At 40.9% G+C, this 22,312-nt stretch overlaps 1 protein-coding gene and 2 long non-coding RNA genes across 11 annotated transcripts; 1 reads left to right on the forward strand and 2 right to left on the reverse strand.

Annotated features, from left to right (window-relative positions):
- Positions 1–744: 744 nt before the first annotated feature.
- kcnmb3 (potassium calcium-activated channel subfamily M regulatory beta subunit 3) lies at positions 745–21,451 on the reverse strand. The gene is made up of 4 exons (XM_057858228.1): positions 21,366–21,451; positions 15,659–15,862; positions 5,877–6,051; positions 745–3,908 (listed from the first exon to the last, which is right to left on the reverse strand). Exons 1-4 carry the CDS (start codon positions 21,449–21,451, stop codon positions 3,555–3,557), a joined length of 819 nt encoding a protein of 272 aa, XP_057714211.1. The 3' UTR covers positions 745–3,554.
- Positions 10,425–14,006, forward strand: LOC130930341 (uncharacterized). Of its 9 annotated transcripts, XR_009067033.1 has the most exons (12): positions 10,425–10,571; positions 11,256–11,383; positions 11,504–11,641; positions 11,743–11,818; positions 12,097–12,200; positions 12,276–12,330; positions 12,448–12,866; positions 13,068–13,139; positions 13,227–13,298; positions 13,459–13,545; positions 13,646–13,757; positions 13,855–14,006. It is a non-coding gene; the product is annotated as an uncharacterized LOC130930341 (long non-coding RNA). The 9 variants fall into 9 exon arrangements; XR_009067036.1 differs by having other exon boundaries at positions 12,448–13,139; positions 13,430–13,545; XR_009067031.1 differs by having other exon boundaries at positions 12,448–13,139.
- Positions 12,559–15,340, reverse strand: LOC130930342 (uncharacterized). The gene is made up of 2 exons (XR_009067040.1): positions 14,963–15,340; positions 12,559–14,890 (listed from the first exon to the last, which is right to left on the reverse strand). It is a non-coding gene; the product is annotated as an uncharacterized LOC130930342 (long non-coding RNA).
- Positions 21,452–22,312: the final 861 nt, after the last annotated feature.

Here is a 22,312-nt window from a genome sequence, read left to right on the forward strand (position 1 = left end):
CAGAGTCTTTAGGCTTAATGTAGGGTTATCAAAAATATCCCGATAACGGCGGCAATTAATTTATTTGAAAATGTGTCACGTTAAAATATTTAACGCTATTAATATATACGTCGCCATCATGGTTCCACTTCCCATCATGCATTGGGGCGTGGCTGCAGTATCATTTACTGAAAGCTCAACAAATACACTAGATGGCAATATTTAGTCACAATACACAAAGTCACAAGTCTTTCTATGCGTGGATCCCTCTCACAGAAAGAATGTTAATGTAAATGCCATCTTGAGGATTTATTGTCATAATAAACAAATACAGTACTTATGTACTGTATGTTGAATGTATATATTCGGCCGAGTTTTATTCATTTTTTTCTTAATGCATTGCCAAAACGTATATGATCGGGAAAAATTATCGGGAATGATTGGAATTAAATCGGGAGCAAAAAAAACAAAACAAAACAATCGGATCGGAAAATATCGGGATCGGCAGATACTCAAACTAAAACAATCGGGATCGGATCGGGAACAAAAAAACATGATCGGAACAACCCTAATTGGCACCCATGCAATTCTGTCAGATAATGCTCAATTTCTCCATGAAAATGATTGCAATAACAAATGCTTTGGTTGCAATATCTTCATTTATTTTGCTTGCAGTGAAAAAACACAAAAGAGAATGGGAAAAAAAATAATCATTATCATTTCACACAAAACTCTAAAAATGGGCCCAACAAAAGTATTGGCACCCTTTGGAAAAATCATGTGACGCTTCTCAAATTTCTAAAATTTCAAAATCACACTTGCAGTCAGTTAAAATGGATTAAATTTGACTCAACCTCTGTCCTGTTTCCTTATGTGTACCACATGGAGCATGGAGAAAAGATAAAAGACCAAAGAGCTGTCCGAGCACTTCAGAAGCAAAATTGTGGGGAAGCATGGGCAATCTCAAGGCTACGAGTCCATCTCCAAAGACCGGAATTTTCCGGTGTCTACTGTGCGCAGTGTCATCAATAAGTGTAAAGCCGGCGGCACTGTGGCTAACCTCCCTAGATGTGGACGGAAAAGAAAACTTGACGAGAGATATCAACAAAAGAGCATATGTTGGATAATTAACCTCGACTAACCTCCGAACAAGTTCAAGCTGTCCCTCAGTCCGAGGGTACAACGCTGTCAAGCTGTACTATCCGTTGGTGTCTGAATGAAAAGGGACTATATGGTAGGATACCCAGGAAGACTCCACTTCTGACCCAGAGAGCCAGGCTGAAGTTTGCCAAAACTTACCTGAGAAAGCCAAAAATGTTTTGGAAGAATACCGTATTGGCCCGAATATAAGACGGTGTTTTTTGCATTGGAATGAGATTGAAAAAGAGGGGGTTGTCTTGTGTTCGAGGTCTAGACATTATACCCATTCACGACGCAAGATGACGCCAGATATCATTGAAGTGATGTTCTGTCATGACAGATCTCAGCTACTCTACTCATTCACGACGCTAGATGGCGCCAGATATCATTGAAGCTGTTCTGTCATGACAGATCTAAGCTACTAGCAAGTTTGCATTATTTTATTGCAAGTTTTTCCTTATTCAGATTTGTTTCACGACTACAGTTAGTTAGATTTTGATGGTTGATGGTTGTTTTATCACAATAGATTGGTTTATTTACATTTCAAAAACCAGAAGCCATTCATTTACCAATGTGATTGCACTTTACTTGACATATTTAAATGTTCAGATTTTAAGATTTGAATGAGGCAATATAACATGCTTTTTCTGTCAAATATATTGTTATAATCATTTGTTTGGGATGTACTGTAATTATTTTTTGTATAAAAATTAATTTGGTGTTCAAAAAGTCTTTTTTTCAAACTTGAGTCTTGAAAAAGAGGGGGTCGTCTTATAATAAGGGCCATCTTATATTCGGGCCAATACGGTATATATTATTTAATATTTGGTCCAATATGGCTCTTTCAACATTTTGGGTTGCCGACCCCTGGTTTAGGGTTTAAAGAAAAAAAAACTTTTTTTTTTTTTTTTTTAAATGTCCTCCTTTTCAAAAAATTTCGTCCCCCAGAAAAGAGATTTTAAGCTTTCCAATGAAGTATCACACATGCATATAGACCCTACCCACATGACGTCACAACTCCTTCCTCCTGACTGGTGCCGCCCAATTGTCCGTCAACACATCATGTTTACCTGTTACGGCTACGTACATTCCTCCTATTTACGACGTGTTTTTCTGCTCGTTAACATTAATAATCAAAATGGTGAAGGCGTGTGTGGCGGTCGGTTGCAATAACAGAGAAGATAGACGGAGAAGACGGAGAGACTTGAAGTTCTACCGGATTCCGAGAGACCCGGAGAGAAGAGAGCGAGATGGGCTGCTGCAATTCGACGAGAAAACTGGGCTCCAAACGATTACCACAGATTATGTAGTAGTCATTTTATATCTGGTAAGATGCATTTAATATATATTTAGAGGGTTTTGGGCTGACAACCACAATTAAGATCATTGCTAGGCTAATCGCCGACAACATACACGTATCGCTAAACCATATAAACATTAAAAGCCCTAACTCCATTGACAAACGACATGAAATACATCAGACTTGACAGTGGATGTTAGCAAGAACAAAAGATTTTGAATTGAAAATTTCGTAACTCACCTTTCCAAGCACAAGATAGATTCCTGCCGAATTTTCGTGGACGAGGACCTGTTTCACCCAACCGGCAACGAAGTATTTATAAGCCTCCAAGCTCTTAAAGTTTTTCAAACTTTCGTGAGAATAGGCTGATTTTGTGTGGACAAGATAGTTGTACATATCAGGCTAGCTAGCAGATGTCAGGCAAATACGGCGGAGACAGCGGGTCGAAAAACATCGATTTAGGCATCAAATATGGATCTGGCGAATGGATAAACTGAAGCTTTTCCACATAACGCCTTTTATGCAACGCATCAAGTGAGTTTACGGCATCCGAAAGCACCGGGTCTTCCATGAAATGCATTATAAATTGCTCGATCAATTGAGACCATTGATAATACAGACACAAAATGACGGACAAGGGGGCGGAACCATACAGCGAGCACGTGATTTTGTGACGTCAGTGGGTAGGGTCTATAGGACAGTTTTGAAATTTGGCCAAATTGAGGGTCTCAGAGTGGAACTTCAAGTCACCTGAGGGTTTCCGCCATTTTTTTTTTTTTTTGCTATCGGATCGTGACTCTTTATCAGCAGATTCCCAAAATCAGGTGACTTGGACTCGGGTGCCAAAATATGCGATCGGGTCATCCCTGTTTTAAATGATATAAAGTGGGCCGGCGTGAGGCATGACATTCCTGGGCTGAAAATGAGTCCCTTGCGACCCATCTCTAATGATAGCCAACGAGTTTAAACGTCCCCGAGTCCCAAGTTTTCAGCAATAACCTTCAAACAAATCTCTGAATTGACTTTAGTTCGAAAGTACTTTCTAGTGAAGCTAAACGCATCTCAGTAGGAGACTCCGGTTCTACGCCAGCGCACGGATCTCATTAAAGCGGTTGCTTATGTTCTGACAGCGTGGTCAAATGGGCGAGGACGTGGCCGACCCTCGCTCGAGCGCGTAAAATTTAGCCATCGCCGGCCCCCCCGTCGTCCCGTCTCGCATCCGGGCCGACAGATGAGCGAGACGCTGCGTGGCTTTGACCAGGCCCACCAGCAGGGCTCCGCCGGCCAGCGTCAAGCTCGGCCACAGCAACGCGTAGAGGCTCCCGCTCAGCGTGTATTTCCGATACAAGATGACATCCCCGGGGTGCCCGGCCGGGTCCGCGAGGCACCGGCGGCCGCTTCCCAGCTGAGAGTCCAAGTTGCTTTTCACCCTCAGGGCTTCGCCTAGGAGTTCGCTTTCATCCATTTGACATTTAGGGATGTAGAAACACTGGCGAGAAGGGAGAAGGCACAGGCGGCAAATGGAATCAGCCATCATTGTTGCTCATTCATACAAAATCACATACTGTTATTTTGACCTTGGTGCCGTAAAACCGTAGACTGGTGTGATTGAGTGTATGCACTACAGAACTTGGCTCAATGGACCTTTGGCAAAGCCCATCCCCTTGTAAAACTCTGTCAACCCAAGGCTCCGTCAAATTCTCTCAGCGACATTGATTGTGTGAATGAACGATTTATGGATGATGATGATGATGATGATGGCAGGTGTTCAAATGTCTGAAAAAGCACTACCACAGCCAGGGCCGGCCCAGGCCATTTGGGGGCCCTAAGCAAAATAATGCAAAGGGGCCCATATTTTTGGCCCATCATTTCGTCACAGTGTACTGTGACATGCAATCCAACCCATACGTCCATATTTTGTATATTAGTCAGATTTTGTTGCACTGCACACTTTAAACTTCTCACCCCAAATGTCAGAATGTCAGCTAGCGCCAAACCTTTTTCTAAAAGAGGAAAGAAAGAAGTTAAGGAATGACTTTTATTTTTTTAAGCTTGCAATCAAGTATCAAAACTCACAAAAGTCAAATAAAGCAAACTGTACTAAACAGAATATAAATTAAACAATTGCCAAATTGGGGGCCCCCTAGTGGTCAGGGGCCCTAAGAAGCTGCATAGTCTGCATATAGGCTGGGCCGACCCTGACCACAGCTAGCAATTGACCTGTTCTTTAAAAATGAAAGGCTTTGTGTGCGCGCGTGTGTTTTTTTAAAAATGAATTTCGTCTAGAAGCAAACAGAGATGGTTGAAGTATGCAGTGGAGTGGTATGTACATAGTATTAAACTTTATTATTATAAACAAAGTGAGGAGGTGTTACCACTTGCAACTTAGGCCATGTCTACACCGAGCATTTAAAAATATAGATTTATTTTCAAACCAATGATCATGCCCCAATACAGGGTCAGGGGCGCTGCCAGGGATTTTGGGCCTCATAAAAAGATATCAATTTGGGCCCCACCAAAAGTGCCGGGGGACACACACACATTTAGAGTATCAACTACGTAATTTCCTGCATTCTGGTGCATCTTTACACACTAATTTGTGCATTTTCTGCATTCATTTAAGATGAAAATATATTTATGTAAACATACAACGTATAGACAATTGCTAACGTCATGGATATTAATGAGCAAAAGGGATGTGTTGCATGAGGTACGCCATTCCTTCTATGCAGCAAGACGTCCAACACATGCGCTCATTGGTTAAAAGCAGCGAGAATTTCAACAGTTGAACAGATGACATGTTGATGTCACTGGAGTCATACTCTGGAAGCCCAGCAGCGTAACCATGTGACATCAACAACAATGGCGACCTACTAGTTAAACTAATTTTACAAATTGTATAAAAATGAAAACATCAAGAGGGGTTTCAATATCAAATTCTTGTAACTCATATAACGTTTATCTTTAAAGAACTACAAGTATTTCTATCAGTGTATCCCTTTAAATACATTCATAACAATGTGCGAAAAAAATAATTGTCCATAATACATCCTTGGCATTTGTTCTTCGATATGAAGCACTGCAAAAGTTTGTAAATAAATGGAAGAAAAAAAAAACACCTGTGTAATTGACTCCAAATGTAAACATTGGTCTCATGTGTGACTTAGGGACAAAGTTTGTCACAGTCAGTGACATTTCCACAGTCAAATCTTTGGTTGTCAGGGTGCAAATGCAGAATTCACACATCTTCACTTTGGACGCAGTTTTTAAGAACTCTCATTTTAATGTGCGTGTGCTTAACTCCACTGACGGCGATAGACGTCCAACCCGTTTGAAGCGGGAGGGACGGCAGCCGGGCTCTCGCTTCAAACGGACTGGACGTCTGCAAGTGATAAACTAATTGGTGCGTCTTGGCCAGATGATGCATGGAGCCTTTTGGGATCCAAAGCATTTTTACCTTTGGCATAAGCATCAGCGACTCCTCGTCATAGTGCAGGAAGGCTTTTCGATTGGCGCGGCTGAGGTTGACGGTGACCGCCAGGCACGGCACGCCGCTCACGCCTCTGCAGTCCGCCCGCTCGGCCAAGATTTCAGTGTGCAGCAGCACGCAGCTGTCCTCCTCCTCCCACTTACTGCGGCACAAGAGGCGCCGGTTCAGCCAAAGCCTCCGGAGGGAGGGAGGGAGAGCTTCTTGCACAGGCTGAGTTGCAAACACGCGTACGACCATAGCGATCTTCGCCCAACGGTTGAGTTGTTTACCTTTTTGGTTTCGTCTTAACCAAAACCAATAACATTGTCTGGTTCCCGATACCGATTTGGCTTGACTGAAGCCGATACTGTATTGATAGCACGTTTTTTGAAAGCACATACGGGATATATTGTAAAATACAGATAGTCCCCGGGTTACGACGTACTCAATTTACACTGCGTTTTTTTTTTTTTTTTTTTTTAGTGGCATAAACCTAACAGTATATTTTTTACTTTACTCTATTAATATGAAGTGTTTGGCTTCACAGAGAGCAAACAAGGCAGTTGTGTTTTTTGAAACTATTTACGTCCTTCACTATTTGTAAAGCTGTAACATACATATGTACACTTCTGTTCAAAATGACACGTATTTAAAAATATAACACTTGACACAAAACAATTGGTGTTCAAATGTTCATCAAGTCTGATCAATATGTCAATTTAGTACATTAAATTAGCCTAATTTGCCTAAAAAAAAGCCGCCATCTTAAACGCTACAAATGCTACCGTATTAACAATTCTCATAGCAAATCACTCACACGTAACTCCACAAACTGTAGCCGTAAACTTAATGACAAATGCATACATAAACATATATTAGCTGAAACAACTTACAGGGACAAAGGAGATCTGTTGACCACATTAGTCAGGTAGCGTATTTCAAGCTGATTAATATGTCAGTTTAGTAGATTAAATTATCCTAATGTGCCTAACCAAAGTCCGCTAGCTCAAATGCTACGAATGCTAACGTATTATCAATTCTCATAGCAAATGGCTCACACGTAACTCCGTAAACTGTAGCTGTAAACATAATTCCAAATGCATACATAAACATATATTAGTTGAAACACTTGCCAAACATATATTAGCTGAAACAACTTACAGGGACAAAGGAGATCTGTTGACCACATAGCGTATTTCAAGCTGAAAGCGCACGGTAGTACTTTGGGTATCAAATTCCCCTCTTTCAGGACGTTTCGCTGGTGTAGCACTTTTTTTTCCTTCTCTCATCTCGGCTCATCCTGCTTTCCTGTTCATTTTGCTTTTGCCGCTCGTTTTGGGAAATAGCAACAAATTTTTTGAACTCATAATAACGTTTATCTTTTAAGAACTACAAGTCTTTCTATTGGTGGATCCTTTTAAGTACGTTCAAAACAATGTGCGAATAATCATTGTCCATAATACACCCATCCTTCGTATGTGTTCTTCAATATGAAGCATTGCAAGCGATTGTAAATAAATGCAAGCTAAAAAGCACCTGTCTAATTTTCTCCAAATGTAATCAGTGGTCTCATGTATGACGTAGGGACAAAGTGTCCTTTATCCATGTCAGACGTCTGAGTCTGCTTCTCAGTCCTACAAGGCGACAGTCCAGCCAGACCCAACGCTGCCACCAGGGGGCAGTGTATCCTCCATCATGAAACTAAATACAATACTTTTGGAATACTTTATCTGGGCTACTTAAAGGTTTAATTCCGACTTAGGCGTAAATTCGGGTTACGTCGCCAGCGTAGAAACAAAACTCGTTCATAACCCGGGGACTACCTGTTCAATTCATGGCTTGGTCCGACTTGAAACTTGACCGTATATATGAATATACCCCTATTAAACTTGAGACTGCTCTCATAAGCCGAAATGTTTGTTTTTTTGACTTTTGTTGAACTTGGTACCAAGCCTGATTGAGTCCCCCGTCGGCGCCATTGGCACACGTTAGTACATTAGCTTAGCGCATGCGCTCATCCCTTTTGCTAGTAGAGGACACAAGTTTGCTCACATATTTTTCATAATTTTCCCTCCTAACATCTTTGTAGACGCTCATGCCAATATCTGTGTCCATAAAACTTCAAATATTGGCCAGTAAGACATTTAAAGTAGGGCTGTCAAAATTATGGCGTTAACGGGCGGTAATTAATTTTTAATCACGTTAAAGTATTTGACGCAATTAACACACATGCCCCGCTCAAACAGACTAAATTGACAGTATAGTGTGATGTCCGTTTGTTGCTTGTTTTTTGGTGTTTGGCGCCCTCTGCTGGCGTTTGGGTCCAACTGATTTTATGGGTTAGTACCATGAGTGAGCATGGTGTAATAATTGACATCAACAATGGCGAGCTACTAGTTTTTTGTTTTTTTTTTAATTGAAATTTTTTACAAATTTTAATAAAACGAAAACATTAAGAGGGGTTTTAATTTAAAATTTCTATAACTTGTACATTTATCTTTTAAGAACTACAAGTCTTTCTATCCATGGATCGCTTTAACAGAATGTTAATGTTCATGCCTTCTTGTTGATTTATTGTTATAATAAACAAATACAGTACTTCTGTACCGTATGTTGAATGTATATACCCTACCCACCGACGTCACAAAACCACGTGCTCGCTGTGTGGTTCCGCCCACTTGTCCGTCATTTTGTCTCTGTATTAGCATTGTTTTCAATTGATCGAGGAATTTAAAATGCATTTCATGGAAGACCCGGTGCTTTCTGATGCCGTAAACTCACTGGATGTGTTGCATAAAAGGCGTTATGTGGAAAAGCTTCGTTCTATACAGTCGCCAGATCCATATTTGATGCCCAAATCGATGTTTTTCGACCCACTGTCTTCGCCCTGTCTGCCTGACATCTGCTACGCTGATATTTACTATTATCTTGTCCACACAAAATCAGCCTATTCCCACGAAAATTTGAAAAACTTCAAGAGCTTGGAGGCTTATAAATACTTCGTTGCTGGTTGGGTGAAACAGGTCCTCGTCCACGAAAATTCGGCAGGAATCTATCTTGTGCTTGGAAAGGTGAGTTAGGAAATTTTCAATTCAAAATCTTTTGTTATTGCTAACATCCACTGTCAAGTCTAATGTATTTCATGTCGTTTGTCAATGGAGTTAAGGCTTTTAATGTTTATATGGTTTAGCGATAGCACTCTCACTACATACATACGTGTATGTTGTCGGCGATTAGCCTAGCAATGATCTTAATTGTGGTTATTTGTCAGCCCCGTAGACGAGGCCAGTTTCTTTCACTTGGTACAGCTAAATATTATTCAAAAAATAACGATGGTGGAAGAAAGGGAAGTCACAAACATCTTGAATTTGAAACTATGTCGTACTACGTCGTATGTTGTCGGCGATTAGCCTAGCAATGATCTTAATTGTGGTTGTCAGGCCAAAACCCTCTAAATATATATTAAATGCATCTTACCGGATATAAAATGACTACTACATAGTCTGTGGTGATTTTTTGGTGTCCAGTTTTCACGTCGAATTGCAGCCGTCCATTTCGCTCTCCTCTTTGGATCCCTCGGAATACGGTAAAACTTCAAGTCTCTCCTTCCATCTTCTCTGTTAGTGCAACCAACAGCCACACACGCCTTCACCATTTTGATTATTAATGTTAAGGAGCAGAAAAACACGCCGTAAATAGGAGAAATGTACGTAGCCGTAACAGGTTAACACTATGTTTTGACGGACAAGTGGGCGGTACCATTCAGGAGAGCGGAGTTGTGACGTCCGGTGGGTAGGGTCTATATATCCGTCTTGTGTCTTATCTTTCCAGTCCAACAATAATCTACTGAAAAATATGGCATATTTTATAGATGGTTTGAATTGCGATTAATTATGAAAATTTTTAAGCTGTAATTAACTCGAATAAAAATTTTAATCGGTTGACAGCCCTAATTTAAAGCATTGGCCCGTTTGTCAAAAATATGAGACTTCATTTTGAAAAGTCTCATATTTTTGACATTCTGAAAAGTCTCCTCGGCTCAGCAAAAAAAAATACTCTTTTCATTTGGAACTGGTGGCCATCTTGGAAAGAGCGGTCGGAAAGTCAATCTCTATGGGGTCAGATTAGTCTCATAAGTACTCGTACACACATTGTGGGATTCATAAACACATAGCATGCGAAACACACACACATTGTGGGATTCGTACACACATTGTGGGATTCGTAAACACATAGCACGCGAAACACACACACATCGTGGGATTCGTACACACATAGCACGCGAACCACACACATTGTGGGATTCGTAAACACATAGCACGCGAAACACACACACATTGTGGGATTCGTAAACACATAGCACGCGAAACACAAACACATTCACCAAATGTGTGTGTGAATTGTTTTACGCGCATTTGTAACGTGCTTCCAATTACAAATTACCACTTACGAATACAAATTCCCACTTACGAATGTGTGGATCGTTTTGATACCCGTCATGCGCAACTGAGAAGAACACATGCATTTTTTTAACTGGAGCCCGTCTTCAGCCAATCAGACGTCTTCTTCTTAAACAGCCAATCACAAGGGCTGGGCTGTTTCGTTACGTCACTGCTGTGCGCCTTCAAGTCCGGCTGGAGATTCCTTTTAGACTACAACGCAGTTCATGCGGTTGTCGTGCGGGTAAGTAAATTTCTAAAGTATTTTCTTTTTATAGTGCCTTTTGACCACTAACCTATGTAAGCAATTACATATACACGAAATACTTAATTGGAATATTGTTGATATTGCAAGACGAAAGCGTAACGAAGTTAACGTCTCATGATAAGGAGTAAACACTAGCTTCCTTGCTTCTATTGTTGTCGTTGGAAGGGAGTAATATTTCTAAAGTATATTCATTGTATAGTGCGTTTTGTCCGCTAACCTCTGTAAGCAAATACATATACACGAAAGACTGAATTGGAATATTGATGATATTGCAAGACAAAAGCGTAATGAAGTTAACGTCTAAGCAGTAAACATGTTGGTCGCCAAAGTTTTAATGGCGATTCGGTTATTGTTCAAGAGAGATTTTTTTACATTATAGCCGGTTAACAGCGTACGGAAGTTAGCATTGTATGATATAAGCATTAAACATTTGGGTCACCTGGGTTTTAATGGAGTTTCGTGCTTGAAATCATACAGAAATTAACCATATGGCTAGTGACCCAATTAAGCCATTATATTTTGAGAAGGAGAAGGCTAAGTCCTATATATATTAAAATTTTTCAAAAAAGCTTAACTGCTAATCATTGTTTTCGGGAGTGTATGTATAAAGTATTTGGAAGTCATTTTTCAAATTTGTCTTTCTGTGCATGTGCTTTACAGTTGGTGTACAACATGGAGAAGAGGTTCCAGGAGATTTTCAATTTTATGTCTAGGGGTGAATTCCCTAATTTATAGTGAATCTCAGAAATGTGCTTTAAGAAGATATATGCAGAAGCTCAAACTGAAGGGTGAGTAGGCAAAGTATTTGTGATGTTGCTGTTATTTATAATATATATATATGTGTGTGTGTGTGTGTATACAGCTATATAATTGTTATTTGTGTGTATTTGTGTTTATATGTGATCCAGTCCCAAACAGAAGCACGATCACTGTTTAATGAAGTACACTCGGCTTCAATTGGTGCACACACAGGCACTGTTAAAACCAGATCCTCAATGTACTCCAGAAATTATTGGGATGGCATGACGGTGGACATTGACTGGTGGGTATGTGATGGTTTATTTCTGCATTTTGTCACTAACTAATTTTGGTGAGCTATTTCAGATCTTATTAACCTGACCCGTTTCTCATGACGATTTGTTTTAAGGTCTCTGAATGCGACGGATGTCAGAGGACTGGTAACTCTTTGGCTGTGTGTGACACAGCCATTACAAAGCATTAAGGTATATTTTCATACTGACCGTGTGTAATCAAATAAAGAAATGTATTTCTGGTTTTTATTACATGCGTGAAAAATTGGAAACAGCTTTGTCTAATGTCACGCATGTATTTAATATTTGGACATGCGTGAAAATTAGGTTTTTATGTGTTCCCTTCATATCAAGGTGGGAGCCATCTACCCAGATTAAGTTAAAAACTTCAAAGATAAAACATGGTGCTCTTCAGATTTTGTAGGAATAGCTGTAAGAGATATGTTCAATATTGGATTTGCCTTTCACAGGTGTCTGCTGTTTGGGAGTTGGTTGGGATAGACCTGACTGGGCCTCTCCCAAAAACCAAGGATGGCTTTCAGTACATTCTTACTGCCACCGATTATTTTTCCAAGTGTGTTGAGGCCTTTCCTTTAAAAACCAAAACAGCATCAGAAGTGGCATAACGTATCTGCTCAATTGTTTATAGACACAGATGCCCCCAAAGAATCCTGTCCGACCAAGGAAGAGAATTTGTCAATTAGGTATCTGAATGCATTAAATTATTTTCACAGTGGGATTTTGGCATTGTTGTTTTCCCCCTTTTTTATTTATTTTTTATTTTTTTAATTGGATTTATTTACAATGTATCAATTTTTCAGCTCAACGATAACCTTTGTGCCTCCTGTGCATTGAAAGGAGTGTTACAGCTGCATATCATCCTAAGACGAATGGGCTGGATGAGAGGACAAATAGCAAACATAAAACGGCAAGTTGTTGTTGGTGTTCTAAAATGTATATCTAATTGTACCCTTCTACTTCGTACAGCTCTTACAAAATTGGTGAACGACCGACAGGATTTGTTTGGTGGTTTGGCCTATTCAGTAGATAATTTTGACCGGATGGTCATCTGGTCAAGTGCCGTAAATAATAACTTTTTTGATTTAACAATGTTGTGTTTTCAGTTAAATTACTGTGGGCTGCAGAGGATCAAGGCAAGGTGGAGGCTGTCGTTGGACCGTATAAATTATACGACACATCTTTTCATACGCTAAAAGGCAACGGCTGGCTGTCTGATGAAGTCAGTGGGAGCAATAAGTGTTTAGCAAATAACAAAGATTCTTGCCTTTTGCCAATTTTTTTATTTTGCTATGCAAGTATTTGATGCATACATGCATATCCTCATTGAAAGGCAGCAGCCAAGTGCTGGATATAGTTTTTCTCAATGCATTTATTTTTTGCCGGAGTATAGTTGTAATGTTGTTACCCCTTTTTTTAACAGGAGCCCATTCACCAACTCTCTGCTGTGGTAGCTGGGAGTCTGCTTTTGGGAAAATTTCAGCCTGTTAGAAAGGTAATCCATTTCATGCCAATATTTAGCTATATTATTTTAACGCCAGTAACCCAAAATAACAATAATTTGGTATTGTATGTTCTTCAGAGGAAATTCCCTGTTGAAAAAAAAAGTGTATTTGTCCTGTCCTGTCCTGTATGCGCTCATTGGATTTTAGTGGTTAGTGGGTTTCTTATATTTTCTTAAGACCTACCGATTCTGGAATGTATTATATATAGCTATTAATTTAGCTGATGCCATACAGAAGTTCAATTTCATTAAGTTAACTACATAAATCTGTCATTGTGCAGAATTACACAAAGGAACTAACCTTTTATAGATTGTCCACATTTCTAAGAGAACACTGGTGATCAACGATCCCTTGAGTAACGAGGACAAATATGAGCAAAATCTTGCGGAATTGGAGGTAACCGCTTCAGAAAGTTTAAATTCCTAGTATTATGTTAATATGGAAGTTAATAGTTCAATGTTCATCTTCATTGTTTTGCTTATAAAACAATAATTAGGAACTTCTTGAGGTTGGCGGGCCGTGAGTTCCAAATAGAAACTTGGACTACCAAAACTGTGGCCCATAACAAGCAGCAGAACAACAGTAGCTGTGGGGTTTTCACATTAAAGGTAATGATTTTAAGATTTCGGAGTCTCTGCAGTAAAACTTTGCTGCTGTTGTTGTTTAGCACTGATATGTAACAGAATGCCTAAAATGCCATTTCAGTTTGCGGAAGAGTATATGGCCAATGGAGATCTCAGGCACAACCAGACCCACCTTCCCGAAGTTCTGAAGGCTCGAGGAGATCTAGCCTGTGCCCTCCTACAGGCTGGGAGTCTGAGATGTCTATTTAAATTAAAAAAATGTCTCAAAACTTACTTGGTCTCCTCACCTCACATAATTGAACTCCTGATTGCTCTCAATGTCACTATTTACTTTCAAAGGCATCCAAAGAACAGATCTGAGGATTTGCTGCTGCGCTTTATCCTCTCTTGCCATCATTGATCACTTATTAGGTTTGTCGCAATAAAAAAAAGTGTTTAAAAAGGTAGTAAAATTCATGTGGCAGGTCTTAACCCCTTAATGCCTGCAATATGGAGCAATTGTCAGAGAATCACAAAATGTGAAAAATAAGGTCTTAAACCTTTTTTTTTTTCCAAATTTGTAAAGAAAAATGTGTAATAAGCGCTCTAATATCTATTTTCCTTGTTAAATCCTGTTTTTCTCATGGAACATGCAGATGCATGAGTTGACTTGCATCCATTTTTTTTTTTTTTTTTTTTTTTTGAGGAAAGAGTTCTAAATCCTAAGTGTATCAAATGTGATTCATTTGGCAAGAAAGCTCTGTTGCTCCAAGTCTTTCAAAAAATATATTTTTTTATATCCGTAATAGACTACCATCCTTTAAATACTGTCACTGTAGGTAGCATTTTTAACAGGCTTATAATGTCTATTTTTTTCCTTTTAAAATGGTCTTAAATTGGTTTAAGCATAGACATCACAATCATACATTAAGAAGTCTGAATTTTCCCAAGTATGACTTTCAAATAGGCTTGAAATGGAGAAAGTAATCTTAAAAAGACTTATTTAGCGGAAAAAAAGCCTGTTAAAAATGTGCCACATATAGTACAGTATTAGACATCTAATCTTGCTCTCATCATCCCTCTGCTGAGCGGTTCAATGAGTTTTTCACCAGTTGACATCCAATACATTTGAAGTGCATGGGAGGTCCTCCCACTCAAAATGGATGGGACGTCTTCAGCTGTCAATGACAGAGAAAGGCAAAACCGTTAAACGTATGCTACACGTACGCTACATTTGTTCGACGGGACACCTTGCATCGATAGTCCCCGCGGTCGAGTTGAGCTGTCAAAAACGGGGCTCCTACTTTTACAAAAGCTCCCCATTTGTCACTTGTCACTCAGTACACCGGACTTGAAGGCGCACAGCAGTGACGTAACGAAACAGCCCAGCCCTTGTGATTGGCTGTTTAAGAAGAAGACGTCTGATTGGCTGAAGACGGGCTCCAGTTAAAAAAATGCATGTGTTCTTCTCAGTTGCGCATGACGGGTATCAAAACGATCCACACATTCGTAAGTGGGAATTTGTATTCGTAAGTGGGAATTTGTAATTGGAAGCACGTTGCAAATGCGCGTAAAACAATTCACACACACATTTGGTGAATGTGTTTGTGTTTCGCGTGCTATGTGTTTACGAATCCCACAATGTGTGTGGTTCGCGTGCTATGTGTGTACGAATCCCACAATTGCGTGTGGTTCGCATGCTATGTGTGTACGAATCCCACAATGTGTGTGTGTTTCGCGTGCTATGTGTTTACGAATCCCACAATGTATGTACGAGTACTTATGAGACTAATCTGACCCCATAAATCTCAAAGTATCGCGAAGCGTCATCGGCACTTTATTTCTTAGTACTCCCCGATGCCTGTGTTCGAACGCCGTATCGGGGGCCCTCCCAATACGGCGCAACGCTCGTCTTAATAATTTGCGAGAACGGACGCCGAGCTTACCTGTTAAGGTGCGGTTTGACGACGGCGATCCCCACCACAAAGAACATGAGCGCAGAGAAGGCCATCATGCCGAAGCCCAATAAGATGGCTCGTTCTTCGCCGATGCTCGCCACCGCCGGGGGGGTCCGAAGCGGCCGCTCACCGGCGCCGTCCCGAACTCGGCTCCCCTCTTTCTCCTGGGCCGCCGCCCGCTGGAGAAGCTCCCTGTTGCGCATGATTGCTATAGTACCAAATATGACTGAGCCTCACGAGTGTGTGAAAGTGGTTTAGCGGATAGCGTATTTACAGGTCTTGACAAAAAAAATTGATCGCGAAGCTTCAGCGCATCCAGAATGTTGCTGCTATCCAAATTGGCCTACCCTAGTTTGTGAGAGGGAGTCCTTCTGCTGTGTGAGATTTTAATCGTGTTTCTGTTCAAATATTTTCAGTCGCACATTTTCGTAGCGGGCTCATGAGGGAATGAATGTGAGAGTATTTCATGTCCATGAAAGTCTTCTCTCAAAATGACATGAGAGAGCACCATAGTTCTGTGTATGAGTGGGTTTCAAGAGGTTGTTAGGAGAGTTCTGTAGTGATTGGGAGAGCACTTTCTGTATATGAGAGTGTTCCCTTAAACAAGGGGTCGGGGTCCCAAAATGGTGAAAGAGCCATAATCGGCCAAAATAACAAAAAACAAATACAGTGGGGCAAATAAGTATTTAGTCAACCGCCAATTGTGCAAGTTCTCCTACTTGAAAAGATTAGAGAGGCCTGTAATTGTCAACATGGGGTAAACCTCAACCATGAGAGAGAGAATGTTAAAAAAAAAAAAAAAAAAAGCAGAAAATCACATTGCTTGATTTTTAAATAATTTATTTGCAAATTATGGTGGAAAATAAGTATTTGGGCAATACCAAAAGTCACCTCAATACTTTTTTATGTACCGTTCGTTGGCAGTAACGGAGGCCAAATGTTTTCTGTATCTCTTCACAAGCTTTTCACAAAGTGTTGCTGGTATTTTGGCCCATTCCTCCATGCCGATCTCCTCTAGAGCAGTGATGTTTTGGGGCTGTTGTTGGGCAACACGGAGTTTCAAGTCCCTCCACAGATTTTCTATGGGGTTGAGATCTGGAGACTGGCTAGGCCACTCCAGGACCTTGAAATGCTTCTTATGAAGCCACTCCTTTGTTGCCCTGGCTGTGTGTTTGGGATCATTGTCATGCTGAAAGACCCAGCCACGTCTCATCTTCAATGCCCTTGCTGACGGAAGGAGATTTTCACTCAAACTCTCTCGATACATGGCCCCATTGATTCCTTCCTTTACACATATCAGTCGTCCTGGTCCCTTTGCAGAAAAACAGCCCCCGTGCTTCACAGTGGGTATGGTGTTCGTCGGATGCAATTCAGTATTCTTTCTCCTCCAAACTCGAGAACCTGTGTTTCTACTTCTATTTTGGTTTCATCTGACCATAACACATTCTCCCAGTCCTCTTCTGGATCATCCAAATGCTCTCTAGCGAACCGCAGACGGGCCTGGACGTGTACTTTCTTCAGCAGGGGGACACGTATGTCTTCCATTTTCTAATAATTGCTCCCACAGTTGATTTCTTTACACCAAGCGTTTTACCTATTGCAGGTTGAGTCTTCCCAGCCTGGTGCAGGTCTACAATTTTGTCTCTGGTGTCCTTCGACAGCTCTTTGGTCTTGGCTATAGTGGAGTTTGAAGTGTGACTGGCTTGAGATTGTGGACAGGTGTCTTTTATACCGATAATGATTTAAAACAGGTGCCATTAATACAGGTAACGAGTGGAGCCTCGTTAGAAGAAGTTAGACCTCTTTGACAGCCAGTATTCTTGCTTGTTTGCAGGTGACCAAATACTTATTTTCCACTTTAATTTGGAAATAAATTCTTTAAAAATCAAACAATGTGATTTTCTGTTTTTTTCCACATTTTGTCTCTCATGGTTGAGGTTTACCCATGTTGACAATTACAGGCCTGTCTAATCTTTTCAAGTAGGAGAGCTTGTACAATTGGTGGTTGACTAAATAGTTATCTGCTCCACTGTAGTTTTACAGTGTGTTGAGAAACATCTGTGAAAGGATCCAAATCAGGTGACTCGGGCTGGTGGGTCAAAAATATGAAAAAATATGAAAAATTCTAAATGCTTTGGTGGTAATATCTTCATTTATTTTGCTTGCAATTAAAAAAAATGCACAAGAGCTTGAAAAAAAAAATCATTATCATTTTACACAAACTCTACAAATGGGCCGGACAAAAGTATTAGCACCCTTTGAAAAAGCATGTGATGCTTTCTCTAATTTGTGTCATTAATAGCACCTGTTACTTACCTGTGGCACATAACAGGCGATGGCAGTAACTTGCAGCCATTTAAAATGGATGAACATTGACTCAACCTCTTTCCTGTTTCCTTGTGTGTACGACATTGTGCCCAGAGAAAAGAAAGAAGACCAAAGAACTGTCTGAGGGTTTGAGAAGCAAAATTGTGAGGAAGCATGGGCAATCTCAAGGCTACAAGTCAATAAGTGTAAAGCCCACGAAACTGTGGCTAACCTCCCCAGATGTGGACGAGAAAGAAAAATTGACGAGAGATTTCATCGAAAGATTGTGTGGATGGTGGGTAAAGAACCTTGACTAACATCCAAACAAGTTTAAGCTGTCCCGCAGTCCGAGGGTACAACAGTGTCAACCCGTACTATCCGTTGATGTCTGAAGGAAAAGGGATTCTACCCAGGAAGACCCCACTTGTGATCCAGAGACATAAAAAAGCCAGGCTGGAGTTTGCCAAAACTTACCTGAGAAAGCCAAAAACGTTTCGGAAGAATGCTGAGACAAAAGTAGAGCTTTTTGGGAAAAGGCTTTAACATAGAGTTTACAGGGAAAAAAATGAGATAGAACTTTGTCCCCACAGTCAAACATGGCGGAGGTTCACTGATGTTTTGGGGTTGCTTTGCTGCCTCTGGCACTGGACTGCTTGACCGTGTGCATGGCATTATGAAGTCTGAAGACTACCATCAAATTTTGCAGCATAATGTGGGAAAGCTGGGTCTCCCTCCGAGGTCATGGGTCTTCCAGCAGGACAATGACCCAAAAGCACTAGAAAATGGTTTGAGAGAAAGCACTGGAGACTTCTCAAGTGAGTCCAGACCTGAATCCCATAGAACACCTGAGGAGAGATCTGAAAATCTCCGAGACCTGGAGCAGTTGGCCAATGAAGAATGGTCTAAAATTCCAGCAGAGCATTGTAAGAATCTCATTGATGGATACCGGAAGCAGTATTTTGTCTAAAGGTTGTGCTACCAAGTGTTAGGCTGAACGTGCCAATACTTTTGTCCGGCCCATTTTTGGAGTGAGGGTTTCATTTTTTTTTTTTTTCATTCTCTTTTGTGTTTTTTCATTGCAAGCAAAATAAACGAACATATTACGACCAAATCATTTGTAATTGCAATGGTTAGGAGAAATTAAGCATTAGCTGACAAAATTGCAGGGGTGCCAATACTTTTGACCAGCACTGTAAGATCTTTTTAGTTTCATAATAGGAAATATGTTTTCTACATTAGAGGACCAATTTTTTACTCGCGTGAGAATGTAATTTTTTTTTTTTGGTCTGTATTTCTTTGGCTGAGTTATGTAGTAGGTTATAGTCTTCTTCTTTAAAGTGATCCTCTAACTTAAATACATGAAGGCTCTAATAAACCACTTGTTCTCTTGTACTAAAATATGTTGTTAGAAACACATAAAATGTTAAATCAATGGCAATATTTTATAATTTTTAGTCCATATTTTGACCGTTAATTGGCGCCATGGTTTGCGGGCTCGCAGTGATGACATCATTGGCATCTTTCGTGTTCAACAATTGCTTATTGCTGCCTAAACTCGCGAAGTCAAATGCCACCATGTGCTGCTTTTGGATGCAATTTCCAGTCAAATGGAAACAAGGGGAGTGAAGTGAGTGGTCAAGGTGGAATTATTATTTTTAGTGAATAAATGTGCATAAGTGGAAGCTTCTCCTCCTTTTTGGTCCCTGTATGCACGTATCCTACCCACCACGCGTTACAACTAGCGCCCGAACATTTTTCCTGGATCCTCAGTCAAGTAAGGGATCAGTCCGACGGTCCCATCGCGTCTGCAATATTGGTTTTAGATCTGTCCATTTTTTGGATTTGTCGGTCCCACAGCAGCTTTTCGGATCAGTCTATTTTGTGGAATCGACGGCCTGATCGCGGCTGCAACATTGCCATCGGTCTAATTCCTGGATCTTCAAGTGAGTAAAAAACGCGGATTTGGATTACCCTTGCTATCCTTTTTCTTGACTATTCTTCGTGGGAGTTTTCCCCAAATCATACTAAATAATTAAAGCACTATGGCACGCTACAGTGACGACAGTGACTCTGACGTGGACCTTACAACAATGTTGGAGTTCGTCAGGGAACGTGTGTTTGCGTACTGCTGAGCTCCCGAGTGAAGAGTGGTCAAGGTAGAAATATTATTTTTTGTGAATAAATGTGCATAAGTGAAAGCTTCTCCCCTTTTTTGGTACTTTTATACACGTATCCTAGCTACCACGCGTTACAATGTACAAGACATGGATTACACAAGGTGTGCTCTTTGGCCTGTACTGTAAGCACACGACAGTTCTGGATGCTAACAATCTACATAAATATATTGGGATAAGTTTGAAAAGGCAATGTGCTTACCTTGAATATCTGCTAATAAAACCGGACAGCATACACTCTCGCTCCCAACCGGACTTCCCAACGGGACTCTCTCGCATCACCAGTTTTGCCCAACTTTTGTCTTATCAGGTATTTGCTGCACGCATTTTTCCCTGAAGCTCGTCTTGTGAACGACCGACAGTGCTGTCCTGCTCTTCACTTTTCAGATCTGGTTCAAATAGGAAGGGTAGAACTGACGAGTGACACGCTGGAATTTCGGCAACGGGACCAGTGACGTCACGCACTGCGACGTAACAAGAATGGCGACCTATCACTTCAAATAATTTTAGCAACTTTATTAAAACAAAAACATTAAGAGGGGTTTTAATATCAAATGATTATAACTCATACTAACATGTATCTTTTAAGAATTACTTGTCTTAAAAACCGAGGATCCCTTTAAAGCATAATAATAACAGTTTATGTAGATAAGTGTGCTGAGAAAAAAAAAATACCATTGTTAAAAAAATTTTTAAAAAATCAAACAACGTAAGCAGTGACAACATTACTAAATACTTGAGTATTCTTTCCACCAAATACTTTTTTTACTTGTACATGAGTACATGTTTTGGTTGACTACTACTTTTACTTGAGTAATGTTATTTTGAAGAAATGCTACTCTTACTAGAGTAAAGGTTTTGGCTACTCTACCCAGCTTTGGTCATTCAACTAGTTGTCAGTGGACAAATCATCACAAATGTTATGAAAATATTTGATCAAGGATGAAAAGTTACCAAATTTTGCTATAGGGTGGTTCGAATTTTGGGGGGGGAAAGTGTGACTTATAGTCCGGAAAATACACTATATATTTTTGTCACGGCAATGTTGACCTTTTCCTCAAGACATATCCGGACTGATAAAGAGGTGACGGGAATCAATAGTGAATCCCAGTTTTGAAATCTAAGGCCTCTGCGGAATGTCAGAAGTCACGCCCCAAATCTCATCGATTAGGCCATGATGCGTAGGCGAGCGGGCGAACGAGCGGTCCTCCTACCGTGTCTGGCGCCTGCGAGCGCCCTGCAGGTTGATGTTAATGGGGATGCTGAAGGATCTCCGGGGGGAGGCCGTGTTCAAGAACATAGCGAGCCTGCTTCGGGTCGCCTAACGAGCTGCTCTGAAAGTCAAATATCCCAGCAAAGCGAGACAGTTGTTTACCCGGCCAGCAGGGCGGGCGGGTGGGCTCAAAGGTGAGTGCCGGAGCGCTCTCCGCCCTAGTGACTGTTTCTATAGAAACCTCTGCAGGTAGGACGCTTAATGACCTCTCTGCGGGCCCGCCAACCGGAGACAAATGTCACGACTTGTTTCAATCCGGATTACGCCAGCCTCGCTTTAAACTCTGACTCCTCGGTGGAAATACGTGTCCGATGGGAGCAGGCGTGAGCGAGAGTTACTACACCTGTGCACGTGGGAGTGTTTCATTGGTTTCTAGGACGGGGGCAAGGTCCCATCTTTGTTCAGTGCTGGTTTTGGTCAACAAAGCAATACACAGATTATCCTGCAAAATGGACCAGTTTATAATACAGTGATCCCTCGCTAATTCACGCTCCAATCTTTGCGCCCTCAGTTCATTGCGGATTCATTTTCAATTAAAAAATAAATAAATGAATACAGTATTTTCTAGAGATGTCCCGATCTGATCACGCACAGCCTCTCCCCTCTCCCTCCTGCTGCTTTTCTTGCTCACCAAGCCGCTGCTTGTTAAGGTAATGGTGAGTGACAGCTCTGAAACTTTGATCTTGCCAGAGAAGCTTGGCAGCGCCTACCTTGAAAGGCACCACCAAACCTATGAGCTCGTTGAGTTTGTTCAACACTAGTGGTAGTGGGTTGTGGCGACTCTTTGTGTGTATGTTAGTAAGGAGCATGAGCGGATTTGAGTGTACTCACTTAATGAAGCATTGAAAGAAGACGAGCATTTTGCTACGTTATTCTTGTGTATGAATT

This window comes from Corythoichthys intestinalis, chromosome 14 (genome assembly GCF_030265065.1).
Source record: "Corythoichthys intestinalis isolate RoL2023-P3 chromosome 14, ASM3026506v1, whole genome shotgun sequence".
In the NCBI taxonomy this organism is placed as follows: Eukaryota; Metazoa; Chordata; class Actinopteri; order Syngnathiformes; family Syngnathidae; genus Corythoichthys; species Corythoichthys intestinalis.